The 15,000-nt window shown below is 29.5% G+C and overlaps 1 protein-coding gene across 1 annotated transcript in view; it reads right to left on the minus strand.

The window, feature by feature from the left end:
* Positions 1 to 15,000, minus strand: part of LOC137656394 (uncharacterized) — a 68,261-nt gene that overhangs the window by 24,448 nt on the left and 28,813 nt on the right. Inside the window, exons 9-10 of the mRNA XM_068390570.1 lie at positions 5,058 to 5,202; positions 1,092 to 1,280 (exon numbers count right to left, since the gene is read on the minus strand). Coding sequence (XP_068246671.1) covers positions 1,092 to 1,280; positions 5,058 to 5,202 — 334 coding nt within the window. The remainder of the gene's footprint in view (positions 1 to 1,091; positions 1,281 to 5,057; positions 5,203 to 15,000) is intronic.

Below are 15,000 nucleotides of genomic sequence, written 5' to 3' on the forward strand. Positions count from 1 at the left end.
GTACCCTCAAGCAAGAGAACTCTACCCAAAGACAGTGGAACACTATAGTACAGAGGCTATAGCACTATACCAAGGGTAGAGAACAATGTTTTGATTTTGGAGTGTCTTTCTCCCAGAAGAGCTGCTTTCCATAGCCAGAGAGTATCTTCTACCCTTACCAAGAGGAAATTAGCCACTGAACAATTACAGTGCTGTACTTAACCCTTTGAGTTAAGAAGAATGTTTCCATTCGCTTCAGCTGATTTGCATATCATTAGTTATGGTCGGTGGACACAGTCACTGTGTTGTACAGAATCATATTGTAACTTACTTACGAGTGTATAACAATATGGAGCTGATCAGTAATATATATATGTACCCCTAAGAGACCACAGTTTACAGGGACTTATGTAATGTCCTGTGAATAGGGCTATTACCAGTACTTTGTTTTCTGTAATTGTGACAGTTATCTCTTTTTGGCTGTTTGTTTCTTTAATGCTAAAAGTAGCATTTCTGAAATATTACTACTGTACTGCTAACAGTGATATCAATGTTAATTAATTTCTATACTTTTAGCTGTGTATTTTCACTGGTAGCTTATTACCCTGTACTAGTAATAGTGACACTTAACATGACCTGACTAACCTGTTAGCTAAAATCCTGCTTTTTCAGCTGATTAATTTTCCGCTTATAATTCTTTACTGTTAATATCAGCTTATCTCTGAACAGTCATCTCTGCACTGTCAAGCTGTCCACTGCATACATCTAAGAGCTGAGTGTAGGTAACAGATCAGTTCATCTTATGTTTCTTTTATAAGAAAAAACAACCCCCAAAGAGACCAATATTAGCTAATCTCTGTACAGTCATCTCTGCATTGTCAAGCTTTCCACCTCATACATCAAAGAGCTGAGTGTAGGTAACAGTCCAGTTCATCTTATGTTTATTTTTTAAGAAAAAACAACCCCCAAGGAGACCAATATTAGCTAATCTCTTTACAGTCATCTCTGCACTGTCAAGCTGTCCACTGCATACATGTAAGAGCTAAGTGTAAGTAACAGCCAAGATCATCTTATGTTTCTTTTATAAAAAAAAAAAACCCAAGGAGACTCACCTCTCTGATGGGTATGCAGGTGCCATCATCGCAAGTGAACTCATCGTTTTTGGCGCACTGGGTGAAGGTTAGGCTTTGTGGGGCACCTTTCTCCTTTTCACAGAAGCCGTGGGAGAAGGTCCATAGGTGTCTTCCGATGGGGAAACTGATGGAGCCGTCGTCCTCCTTCGTGGCATATGTGTCGTTGATCTGTTGGGGTAGAACAAGAGGGAGGGAGGGAGTGAAGGGTGGGTATGGTTAGTACTTGGATGAGTGACTACAAAACAAAGAAAAGACAGACATCTTTGGCATATATGTCCCTTGAACATCTATAAAGCAAGGCGTAGACTAAAAGGTAAAGGTAGTTTAGGTTCATAAGTAAGTCGGTGGGTATTTTCATAGCATTAATATTTAATTTTTAATTAATAGATTGTAAAGAGTTGTTGATGAGCACCATAGTGAGTATAGGAATGTAGGAATGTGATATGTGGTGTTCCTCGGGGTAGTGTTCTTAGTCTATTACTTTAAATACTATATACACATGGTATGTGGTTTGACCTAGAAAACAAGCTCGTTGCATATGCAGATGATGCTTTTATCTTTGCTTCAATTCCATCTGGATATAGCTCTGAGGTTGCTGAATCCCTTAATAGAGATCTAGCTAAATTTAGTGCTTGGTGCAAATTATGGGGCATGAAGTTGAACTCTAACAAAACTCAAAGTATGATTGTAAGTAGGCCGAGGACACTGGCTCCTCATCATCCTGATCTCTGCATTGATAATGTATATTTCACAATATACATCTTTTAAGGTTTTAGGTGTTATTCTTCATCGCAAATTTAGTTTTGAGAAATGTGTTCAATCTGTTTCTTCTTTAATTACACAAAAAATGTCTTATTGAGAAAGTCTTTTAAGATTTTCAGTGATCAATCTACTCTGAAAAAGTGTATTACTTCTTTCATTCGACATTATTTCGAGCATTGTTCTCCTGTTTTGCCTTCAGCTGCTTACTCTCGTCTTAATTTGTTTGATAAATGCTTGCTGTCTATTAAATTTCTTATTCCTGATCTTGATATTAATCTCTGGCACTGTCATTTAGTTAGTTCTTTATGTATGTTGCATAAAACGTTTCATAATTCAGACCTTTTGCATTTAGATCTTCCCAGACTGTACCAGCCTATATGTAGTACTAGATATGCAGTTAGTTCTAACAGTCTTGCCTTCTCCTTCATAAGACTCAACACTACACAGTATTCTAGAAGTTTTATTCCAGTTGTGACCAGATTGTAGGGTGATCTTCCTTATCAGGTAGTTGAATCGGTAGAACTTCAAAAGTTACAACTTGTAGCGAATGTCTTTTATGTTGAACAGGTTGACACAAGTCTCTCTTCCTAGTTTAAATGTGACTGATCTATTTTAACGTTCATACTGATCTTAAGAAGTTTTATATTCTTTATTCATTACTTCTAAAGTTTATTTCCTTTCCTCACTGGGTTGTTTTTCTGGTTGGAGCCCTTATATCATCCTGCTTTTCCAGCTACGGTTGTAGCTTTGCAAGTAATTAATAATAATGATAATGATAAAATGTCACTCCTGATTCGCCAATGTCAGTACCTGTTTTCCAACATCAGATTATTTTGTATATACTTTTTTGTTCACAATTGTAAGTGTACCAATCGATGATATTGTGGTACGATTGTACAGTTTTGGCTTTGGCTGCATTCATATCTTGTTCATGCTTCATGATAATTTCTTTTTTCACTTTTGCTATAGGCAAATCATCTCTTTACCATGTTTCTTAATCATCTTGAGGTCCAATGTTACGATGATGTACTGTTAACTCTACAACTCAGCGCGAAATTACTTTATAATGAACAATAGCAATCACAACTCAACAAAGACAAGCTGTCACAATTCTTAGTAGGGGCAACGCGCGTGACTGATTTGTGCGCTATCGCATGCTAGTCTTGTTATTACTTGTCCACTAAAACTGCCCATATGGTGCAAATCTTTTCCTCGCAGACCTATGCAAAGCTCTCAACCTAATTCAAGTTTGTATGCTTCTATCCCGATTAGCTCGTATTCAAAGTTACTTGTAACCCGAGGTATTACTGTATATGTATATATATATATGTGTGTGTGTTTGTATATATATATATATATATATATATATATATATATATATATATATATATATATATATACAGTGGAACCTCTACATCCGAACGTATCTACATCCGAATTTTCCAACATCCGAAGTAAAATTCGAGCAAATTTTTTACTCTACACCCGAATTTCATTTCGACACACGAAGTAAGCAATTTTCGTCGTACCGGTTGTATCCGAATTTTTCGACATGCGAAGTACAATTCGAACACTTTCCTACTCTACACCAGAATTTTTTTTTCGACACCCGAAGTAAACAATACTCGTAGGCGTAGTCGGTACTCATAGCGCCTGATGTGTTTTTTATTTCCACCGATAGAAGGCAGCACTTCGACCTCGGAGGGACCCTCAATTAGCGCGGCTTGGGTCAGTCCTCTGTTCTCGTCAGCTTCTTGCGGTTGTGCCCTGTGCGTTCTGCTATTATTGTACTGTTTTAATCGTAATTTTTTACGTGCATCCTTTTACGGTAATTTATGTAAATCATGGGTCCTAAAAGGCTTAGTTTCGCAAGTGGAAGTGGTAGTGGTAGTGGTGAGAAAAGGAATAAGGAAATGCTTTCTTTAGAAGTAAAGCAAGGAATTATTGAAAAGCATGAGCGTGGTGTCCGTGTGAGTGAACTTGCAATAGGTTCGGTGCAAATAAAAGAGGTGTTAGGAAAATATCAAGACGTGGTCGACTTCATCGACAAATACCATCCAAAGAAATTGAAGGTTTGTCGTGTAGTTGCGCAGTTTGATGATGTTTCCCTAACTTATTTTCGAAACATTCTGAAAAGCTGTACCAAGCAACTTCCTATCGATAGCTTCTTTAAAAAAACTACAAAGCGATCTCGTGATGAAGAGGATGGAAGTGGTTCAAAGAAAACGGCAAAGAGAGAAGAGAAAAAAATTAAATCAATTTTAAGTGGAGAGAGTGAAAGTGATTAAAATTAATCATCAAAAGGAAAAAAAGAAAATGTAAAGAAAAAATATAAAATATGAAAATAAAAAGAATAAATAAGCTAAGTTAGGTTAAAGTTCACTTAGTGTAAGTTAGAATAATTTACGGTAGTGTACGTTTATCGTAGTCAACCTCTCTACCTCCTCGCCGCCCGTCTGTCTCCTCTCTGCGTAGCAAGACCAACAACACCTGCGCTGGAGTTTCTAAGGTAAAGTGACGCTAAAAACCCGTTTCTTATTTATCATTTTTTGATAATTCTTCTTTTTTACATGTCTATTATCTAATTTAGTGTGCATTATTCTCATGGGAAATTATGTGTAGTAGTTTATTAAGAAGTTATCATAGGTTTTTGGGCTCAACCACGGATTAATCCTATTTCAATGTATTCGTATGGGAAAATTCGTTTCGACATCCGAACATTTTCTACATGCGAAGTCGGTTGTGGAACGGATTAAATTCGTATGTAGAGGTACCACTATATATATTTATATATATGTATATATGTACATATATATTTATAGATGTATGTATATATTATATATATATGTATATATATATATACATATATATATATATATATAAATATATATATATATAAATATATATATAAATATATATATAAATATATATATATAAATATATATATATATAAATATATATATATATATATATACATATATATATATACATATGTATATATATGTATATATATATATATGTATATATATATATATATATATATATATATATGTATATATATATATATATATATATATATATATATATATATATATATATATATGTAAATAATATTTATATATGAGCGTGTAATCATATTAAATATCCATTTTTACGTATGATTTAGAAGTCCCAACATCTTACCCCAATCCTTTCGAGTTTCCAAAAGCCCTCGTCGGTGAAATAGAGTTGTGATCTATAATAACCTCTGAAATAAGGTTTTTGGTTCTTCATCCCGGCCATGACGAAACGGTCATCGTAAAGGGTTGCGTCACAGATTCCCCTAAACCTGATCGAGTTGAAGAAAAAGGAATAATGAGAAAAAGTTCTTTTAATTGAAAGGTCAAATATTTTTTTTAAGTAATTTAGGGCAGTGAATGAAAATCTGTTGTATTGAGAACAATTCAGTGTTTGGATCACATTCTCTAATGGAATATTTAGTGATGTTTAAGCATTAAATATGAAGTTGTAATTGAAAGTTCAAATATTTTTTAAGGTAATTTAGTTCATTGAATAAATGAAAATCTGTTATATTGTGAAGAGAACTATTCAGTGTTTGGATTACATTTTGTAATGGAATATTTAGTGATGTTTAAGCTTTAAATATGAAGTTGTAATTGAAAGTCAAATATTTTTAAGGTAATTTCGGTTAGTGAATGAATGAATATCTGTTTTATTGTGAAGAGAACAATTCAGTGTTTTTATTACATTCTCTAATGGAATATTTAAATATCTAAATGTTTAAATATGGGATTTAAAAATGTAAACATTAAGAATTAACTTCATAAAGAAGTTGATTCCGAAACATATTTAGCTCAGGACAAATAAGCATGTTTTTTCAACTTGAATTTTACTGCCTTATCCTTATTCAATTAATTAGAAACCAAAAGAATTTTCAACTTGAATTTTACTGCCTTATCCTTATTCAATTAATTAGAAACCAAAAGAATTTTCAACTTGAATTTTACTGCCTTATCCTTATTCAATTAATTAGAAACCAAAAGAATTTTCAACTTGAATTTTACTGCCTTATCCTTATTTAGTTAATTAGAAACCAAAAGAATTTTCAACTTGAATTTTACTGCCTTATCCTTATTCAATTAATTAGAAACCAAAAGAATTTTCAACTTGAATTTTACTGCCTTATCCTTATTCAATTAATTAGAAACCAAAAGAATTTTCAACTTGAATTTTACTGCCTTATCCTTATTCAATTAATTAGAAACCAAAAGAATTTTCAACTTGAATTTTACTGCCTTATCCTTATTTAGTTAATTAGAAACCAAAAGAATTTTCAATTTGAATTTTATTTCCTAATCCTTATTTAGTTAATTAGAAACTAAAAGAATTTTTCAACTTGAATTTTACTGCCTTATCCTTATTTAGTTAATTAGAAACCAAAAGAATTTTCAACTTGAATTTTACTGTCTTATCCTTATTTAGTTAATTAGAAACCAAAAGAATTTTCAACTTGAATTTTACTGCCTTATCCTTATTCAATTAATTAGAAACCAAAAGAATTGTAAACTTGAATTTTACTGCCTTATCCTTATTTAGTTAATTAGAAACCAAAAGAATTTTCAACTTGAATTTTACTGCCTTATCCTTATTCAATTAATTAGAAACCAAAAGAATTTTCAACTTGAATTTTACTGCCTTATCCTTATTTAGTTAATTAGAAACCAAAAGAATTTTCAATTTGAATTTTATTTCCTAATCCTTATTTAGTTAATTAGAAACTAAAAGAATTTTTCAACTTGAATTTTACTGCCTTATCCTTATTTAGTTAATTAGAAACCAAAGAATTTTTAACTTGAATTTTACTGCCTTATCCTTATTTAGTTAATTAGAAACCAAAAGAATTTTCAATTTGAATTTTATTTCCTAATCCTTATTTAGTTAATTAGAAACTAAAAGAATTTTTCAACTTGAATTTTACTGCCTTATCCTTATTTAGTTAATTAGAAACCAAAAGAATTTTCATCTTGAATTTTACTGCCTTATCCTTATTTAGTTAATTAGAAACCAAAAGAATTTTCAACTTGAATTTTACTGCCTTATCCTTATTCAATTAATTAGAAACCAAAAGAATTTTCAACTTGAATTTTACTGTCTTATCCTTATTTAGTTAATTAGAAACCAAAAGAATTTTCAACTTGAATTTTACTGTCTTATCCTTATTTAGTTAATTAGAAACCAAAAGAATTTTCAACTTGAATTTTACTGCCTTATCCTTATTTAGTTAATTAGAAACCAAAGAATTTTTAACTTGAATTTTACTGCCTTATCCTTATTTAGTTAATTAGAAACCAAAAGAATTTTCAACTTGAATTTTACTGTCTTATCCTTATTTAGTTAATTAGAAACCAAAAGAATTTTCATCTTGAATTTTACTGCCTTATCCTTATTTAGTTAATTAGAAACCAAAAGAATTTTCAACTTGAATTTTACTGCCTTATCCTTATTCAATTAATTAGAAACCAAAAGAATTGTAAACTTGAATTTTACTGCCTTATCCTTATTTAGTTAATTAGAAACCAAAAGAATTTTCAACTTGAATTTTACTGCCTTATCCTTATTCAATTAATTAGAAACCAAAAGAATTTTCAACTTGAATTTTACTGCCTTATCCTTATTTAGTTAATTAGAAACCAAAAGAATTTTCAACTTGAATTTTACTGCCTTATCCTTATTCAATTAATTAGAAACCAAAAGAATTTTCAACTTGAATTTTACTGCCTTATCCTTATTTAGTTAATTAGAAACCAAAAGAATTTTCAACTTGAATTTTACTGCCTTATCCTTATTCAATTAATTAGAAACCAAAAGAATTTTCAACTTGAATTTTACTGCCTTATCCTTATTTAGTTAATTAGAAACCAAAAGAATTTTCAATTTGAATTTTATTTCCTAATCCTTATTTAGTTAATTAGAAACTAAAAGAATTTTTCAACTTGAATTTTACTGTCTTATCCTTATTTAGTTAATTAGAAACCAAAAGAATTTTCAACTTGAATTTTACTGCCTTATCCTTATTCAATTAATTAGAAACCAAAAGAATTGTAAACTTGAATTTTACTGCCTTATCCTTATTCAATTAATTAGAAACCAAAAGAATTTTCAACTTGAATTTTACTGCCTTATCCTTATTCAATTAATTAGAAACCAAAAGAATTTTCAACTTGAATTTTACTGTCTTATCCTTATTTAGTTAATTAGAAACCAAAAGAATTTTCATCTTGAATTTTACTGCCTTATCCTTATTTAGTTAATTAGAAACCAAAAGAATTTTCAACTTGAATTTTACTGCCTTATCCTTATTCAATTAATTAGAAACCAAAAGAATTGTAAACTTGAATTTTACTGCCTTATCCTTATTTAGTTAATTAGAAACCAAAAGAATTTTCAACTTGAATTTTACTGCCTTATCCTTATTCAATTAATTAGAAACCAAAAGAATTGTAAACTTGAATTTTACTGCCTTATCCTTATTTAGTTAATTAGAAACCAAAAGAATTTTCAACTTGAATTTTACTGCCTTATCCTTATTCAATTAATTAGAAACCAAAAGTATTGTAAACTTGAATTTTACTGCCTTATCCTTATTTAGTTAATTAGAAACCAAAAGAATTTTCAATTTGAATTTTATTTCCTAATCCTTATTTAGTTAATTAGAAACTAAAAGAATTTTTCAACTTGAATTTTACTGTCTTATCCTTATTTAGTTAATTAGAAACCAAAAGAATTTTCAACTTGAATTTTACTGCCTTATCCTTATTCAATTAATTAGAAACCAAAAGAATTGTAAACTTGAATTTTACTGCCTTATCCTTATTCAATTAATTAGAAACCAAAAGAATTTTCAACTTGAATTTTACTGCCTTATCCTTATTTAGTTAATTAGAAACCAAAAGAATTTTCATCTTGAATTTTACTGCCTTATCCTTATTTAGTTAATTAGAAACCAAAAGAATTTTCAACTTGAATTTTACTGTCTTATCCTTATTTAGTTAATTAGAAACCAAAAGAATTTTCAACTTGAATTTTACTGCCTTATCCTTATTCAATTAATTAGAAACCAAAAGAATTTTCAACTTGAATTTTACTGCCTTATCCTTATTTAGTTAATTAGAAACCAAAAGAATTTTCAACTTGAATTTTACTGCCTTATCCTTATTCAATTAATTAGAAACCAAAAGAATTTTCAACTTGAATTTTACTGCCTTATCCTTATTCAATTAATTAGAAACCAAAAGAATTTTCAACTTGAATTTTACTGCCTTATCCTTATTCAATTAATTAGAAACCAAAAGAATTTTCAACTTGAATTTTACTGCCTTATCCTTATTTAGTTAATTAGAAACCAAAAGAATTTTCATCTTGAATTTTACTGCCTTATCCTTATTTAGTTAATTAGAAACCAAAAGAATTTTCAACTTGAATTTTACTGCCTTATCCTTATTCAATTAATTAGAAACCAAAAGAATTTTCAACTTGAATTTTACTGCCTTATCCTTATTTAGTTAATTAGAAACCAAAAGAATTTTCAATTTGAATTTTATTTCCTAATCCTTATTTAGTTAATTAGAAACTAAAAGAATTTTTCAACTTGAATTTTACTGCCTTATCCTTATTTAGTTAATTAGAAACCAAAAGAATTTTCAACTTGAATTTTACTGCCTTATCCTTATTTAGTTAATTAGAAACCAAAAGAATTTTCATCTTGAATTTTACTGCCTTATCCTTATTTAGTTAATTAGAAACCAAAAGAATTTTCATCTTGAATTTTACTGCCTTATCCTTATTTAGTTAATTAGAAACCAAAAGAATTTTCATCTTGAATTTTACTGCCTTATCCTTATTCAATTAATTAGAAACCAAAAGAATTTTCAACTTGAATTTTACTGCCTTATCCTTATTTAGTTAATTAGAAACTAAAAGAATTTTTCAACTTGAATTTTACTGCCTTATCCTTATTTAGTTAATTAGAAACCAAAAGAATTTTCATCTTGAATTTTACTGCCTTATCCTTATTTAGTTAATTAGAAACCAAAAGAATTTTCATCTTGAATTTTACTGCCTTATCCTTATTCAATTAATTAGAAACCAAAAGAATTTTCAACTTGAATTTTACTGCCTTATCCTTATTTAGTTAATTAGAAACCAAAAGAATTTTCAATTTGAATTTTATTTCCTAATCCTTATTTAGTTAATTAGAAACTAAAAGAATTTTTCAACTTGAATTTTACTGCCTTATCCTTATTTAGTTAATTAGAAACCAAAAGAATTTTTCAACTTGAATTTTACTGCCTTATCCTTATTTAGTTAATTAGAAACCAAAAGAATTTTCATCTTGAATTTTACTGCCTTATCCTTATTTAGTTAATTAGAAACTAAAAGAATTTTTAACTTGAATTTTACTGCCTTATCCTTATTTAGTTAATTAGAAACCAAAAGAATTTTCAACTTGAATTTTACTGCCTTATCCTTATTTAGTTAATTAGAAACCAAAAGAATTTTCAATTTGAATTTTATTTCCTAATCCTTATTTAGTTAATTAGAAACTAAAAGAATTTTTCAACTTGAATTTTACTGCCTTATCCTTATTTAGTTAATTAGAAACCAAAGAATTTTTCAACTTGAATTTTACTGCCTTATCCTTATTCAATTAATTAGAAACCAAAAGAATTGTAAACTTGAATTTTACTGCCTTATCCTTATTCAATTAATTAGAAACCAAAAGAATTTTCAACTTGAATTTTACTGCCTTATCCTTATTTAGTTAATTAGAAACCAAAAGAATTTTCAACTTGAATTTTACTGCCTTATCCTTATTTAGTTAATTAGAAACCAAAAGAATTGTAAACTTGAATTTTACTGCCTTATCCTTATTTAGTTAATTAGAAACCAAAAGAATTTTCAACTTGAATTTTACTGCCTTATCCTTATTCAATTAATTAAAAACCAAAAGAATTGTAAACTTGAATTTTACTGCCTTATCCTTATTTAGTTAATTAGAAACCAAAAGAATTTTCAACTTGAATTTTACTGCCTTATCCTTATTTAATTAATTAGAAACCAAAAGAATTTTCAACTTGAATTTTACTGCCTTATCCTTATTTAGTTAATTAGAAACCAAAAGAATTTTCATCTTGAATTTTACTGCCTTATCCTTATTTAGTTAATTAGAAACCAAAAGAATTTTCAACTTGAATTTTACTGCCTTATCCTTATTCAATTAATTAGAAACCAAAAGAATTTTCAACTTGAATTTTACTGCCTTATCCTTATTTAGTTAATTAGAAACCAAAAGAATTTTCAATTTGAATTTTATTTCCTAATCCTTATTTAATTAATTAGAAACCAAAAGAATTTTCAACTTGAATTTTACTGCCTTATCCTTATTTAGTTAATTAGAAACCAAAAGAATTTTCAACTTGAATTTTACTGCCTTATCCTTATTTAGTTAATTAGAAACCAAAAGAATTTTCAACTTGAATTTTACTGCCTTATCCTTATTTAGTTAATTAGAAACCAAAAGAATTTTCAACTTGAATTTTACTGCCTTATCCTTATTTAGTTAATTAGAAACCAAAAGAATTTTCAACTTGAATTTTACTGCCTTATCCTTATTTAGTTAATTAGAAACCAAAAGAATTTTCATCTTGAATTTTACTGCCTTATCCTTATTCAATTAATTAGAAACCAAAAGAATTTTCAACTTGAATTTTACTGCCTTATCCTTATTCAATTAATTAGAAACCAAAAGAATTTTCAACTTGAATTTTACTGCCTTATCCTTATTTAATTAATTAGAAACCAAAAGAATTTTCAACTTGAATTTTACTGCCTTATCCTTATTTAGTTAATTAGAAACCAAAAGAATTTTCATCTTGAATTTTACTGCCTTATCCTTATTCAATTAATTAGAAACCAAAAGAATTTTCAACTTGAATTTTACTGCCTTATCCTTATTCAATTAATTAGAAACCAAAAGAATTTTCAACTTGAATTTTACTGCCTTATCCTTATTTAGTTAATTAGAAACCAAAGAATTTTTCAACTTGAATTTTACTGCCTTATCCTTATTTAGTTAATTAGAAACCAAAGAATTTTTAACTTGAATTTTACTGCCTTATCCTTATTCAATTAATTAGAAACCAAAGAATTTTTAACTTGAATTTTACTGCCTTATCCTTATTTAGTTAATTAGAAACCAAAGAATTTTTCAACTTGAATTTTACTGCCTTATCCTTATTTAGTTAATTAGAAACCAAAGAATTTTTAACTTGAATTTTACTGCCTTATCCTTATTTAGTTAATTAGAAACCAAAGAATTTTTTAACTTGAATTTTACTGCCTTATCCTTATTTAATTAATTAGAAACCAGAAGAATTTTCAACTTGAATTTTACTGCCTTATCCTTATTTAATTAATTAGAAACCTAAAGAATTTTAAACTTGAATTTTATGCCTTGTCCTTATTTAATTAATTAACAAACCAAGAGAATTTTAAACTTGAATTTTATGCTTTATCCTTATTTAGTTAATTAAAAAACCAAGAGAATTTTGAACTTGAATTTTATGCCTTATCCTTATTTAATTAATTAAAAAACCAAGAGAATTTTGAACTTGAATTTCACTGGCTTATTTCACTTTAGTGTGTTAGAAACCTTAGGTAACTCAACATCTTTCTCCAATGAACTTTTTTCCTCCATATTTTTACATTACTGAAGACAGCAATTGAAACTTTACTTCCTTTATTTATTTTTACAGAAACCTCTGAGTTAATCTTCTCTTACCTTATTCTTTCTACTCTATTGAAAATAAACTAACTGACGATTCTTTCTCATTTCGTTAGGGTCTTAAACTAAAGTCCAACCTAGGTTGGATAGCTAGGTTGGTAACGTCGCGGGCTTCTGTTTCAGAGGTCCCGAATTCGCGTTCCCGCTAAGGCGCGAATAGTGTGAGACCTTCTGCCTGGGGGTACTCCCAAGGGTGGCGCATAGGGGGGAGGTTAGAGGGGGCTAATGATAGTCCCAGCTGGTCCATGGTCACCCGAGGAGATGATGAAGGTCGTCTCAGGGGAGACCTAAAACCCGCAACTTTAACTTTAACTTTTATATAAGGTCTCTAGGGCAATGTCCTGCTTGATAGGGCAATGTCACTGTCCCTTGCCACTGTCATTCATGAGCGACCTTTAAACCTTTAAATGCAAACTAAGTAAACACTTGACTTTTATTTAAACCCAAGGTAAATTAACCTTCCTTTACTTTTCAGATCAGGTGAGTGATAACAGACCATTTTGACGTGGATTTTGCATCGGATCGGACAAGGTCAAATTTCCTCCAGATGTGATCTATTTCTATTTCAAGGTGATTAGTAGCAGTTCTCTATTTTTATTCTGATTACATTGTAATCAAAATAAAATAAAAGATATTTATCAATATCTTTTATTTTATTAATATCTTGTATTTTTATCAATATTTTAAATTTTTGTCAATATCTTGTATTTTAATATTTTGTATTTTTACTAATATTTTGCATTTTTTATTAATATCTTGTATTTTTATCAATATTTATCTTAGGTGCAAGTTTTTACGGCTTTTTTGTGTGCTAGTGATTTAGGTAATCGCTCATATATCAATACTATCTTTATGATTCAATAATATTGCTTTATTTATATGTTTGTTCTTGTTATTGCAATGTTTCTTTTATATTAGTGTTTGGTTTGGTTGCACTATTGATATTGATGGTACTAATGGTTACCAATGTTGGTGGGAGTAGTCTACAGAAATACTGAAATCGCAGGAGAATTATATTTTGAAAGATTTGAAAGAGATAGTATTTTACGCAAAAATTTGAGAGATAGTATTTTACACAAAAATTTGAAAGAGATAGTATTTTACGCAAAGATTTGAATGAAATAGTATTTTACGCAAAGATTTGAATGGAATAGTATTCTACGCAAAGATTTGAATGAAATAGTATTCTACGCAAAGATTTGAATGAAATAGTATTCTACGCAAAGATTTGAATGACATAGTATTTTACTCAAAGATTTGAGTGACATAGAACTTTACGCAAAGATTTGAATAAAATAGTATTTTACGCAAAAATTTGAATACGCAAAGATTTGAATGAAATGGTATTTGACGTAATCGTATCGAAAAATTATTTAAATTAATATGCGCCGGCTCAGCTTACCCTTGCATAAGCATCGACGGGTGAATAGATTTTTGTGATACGTGAAAAGTGTAATTATTTCGGTGATTTTTAAGAGTTGTCGGTTATGTACATAGTTTTAAAATCCGGAGATCACAGAGTGAATGATTAGCTATTGAAGAGTATTTCTTTATGTAATTGAATATTTGTTTCTGGTTCCTTGTTAAAGGTAAATGAGAGCTATATGAGGTCTAAATGCTGAGTTATCAGCAGCCATTGCCTGGCCCTCCTTGGTCCTAGCTTGGGTGGAGAGGGGGCTTGGGCGCTGATCATATGTATATATGGTCAGTCTCTAGGGCATTGTCCTGCTTGATAGGGCAATGTGACTGTCCCTTGCCTCTACCATTCATGAGTGGCCTTTCCTGATCCTCCTTGGTCCTAGCTTGGGTGGAGAGGGGTCTTGTGCGCTGATCGATAGGTATATATGGTGAGTCTCTAGGGCATTGTCCTGCTCGATAGGGCAATATCAGTTTCCCTTACAAATTTTGGAAGAGTCTAGAAACAAGAATTTTGAAGCACGACTTGACAAAAGACAATGTCTTTAATACAAGCCTGTTCCATCTCCATTTGCTGCCCAAATTTGGAATTCTATTCCTACTCCCGTTTTCCCCGACTTCTACCGCCCTCTAGCTTTTGATTGAAATAATTGTTTAATTTTTTTTTCGGGTTTCAGTACTTTAATTATTTTCTTCCATTTTCCCTAACTTTAATGTCCCTCTATCCTACTACAGGTAACATTATCTATCCCGTATTATCTATCTATCTATATGACAGGCAGCATTATCTTTCTATCTATCTACCTATACTACAGGCAGCATTATCTATCTATCTATCTATCTATCTATCTATCTATACTACCGGCA

This window comes from Palaemon carinicauda, chromosome 17, assembly GCF_036898095.1.
Source record: "Palaemon carinicauda isolate YSFRI2023 chromosome 17, ASM3689809v2, whole genome shotgun sequence".
Classification (NCBI taxonomy): domain Eukaryota; kingdom Metazoa; phylum Arthropoda; class Malacostraca; order Decapoda; family Palaemonidae; genus Palaemon; species Palaemon carinicauda.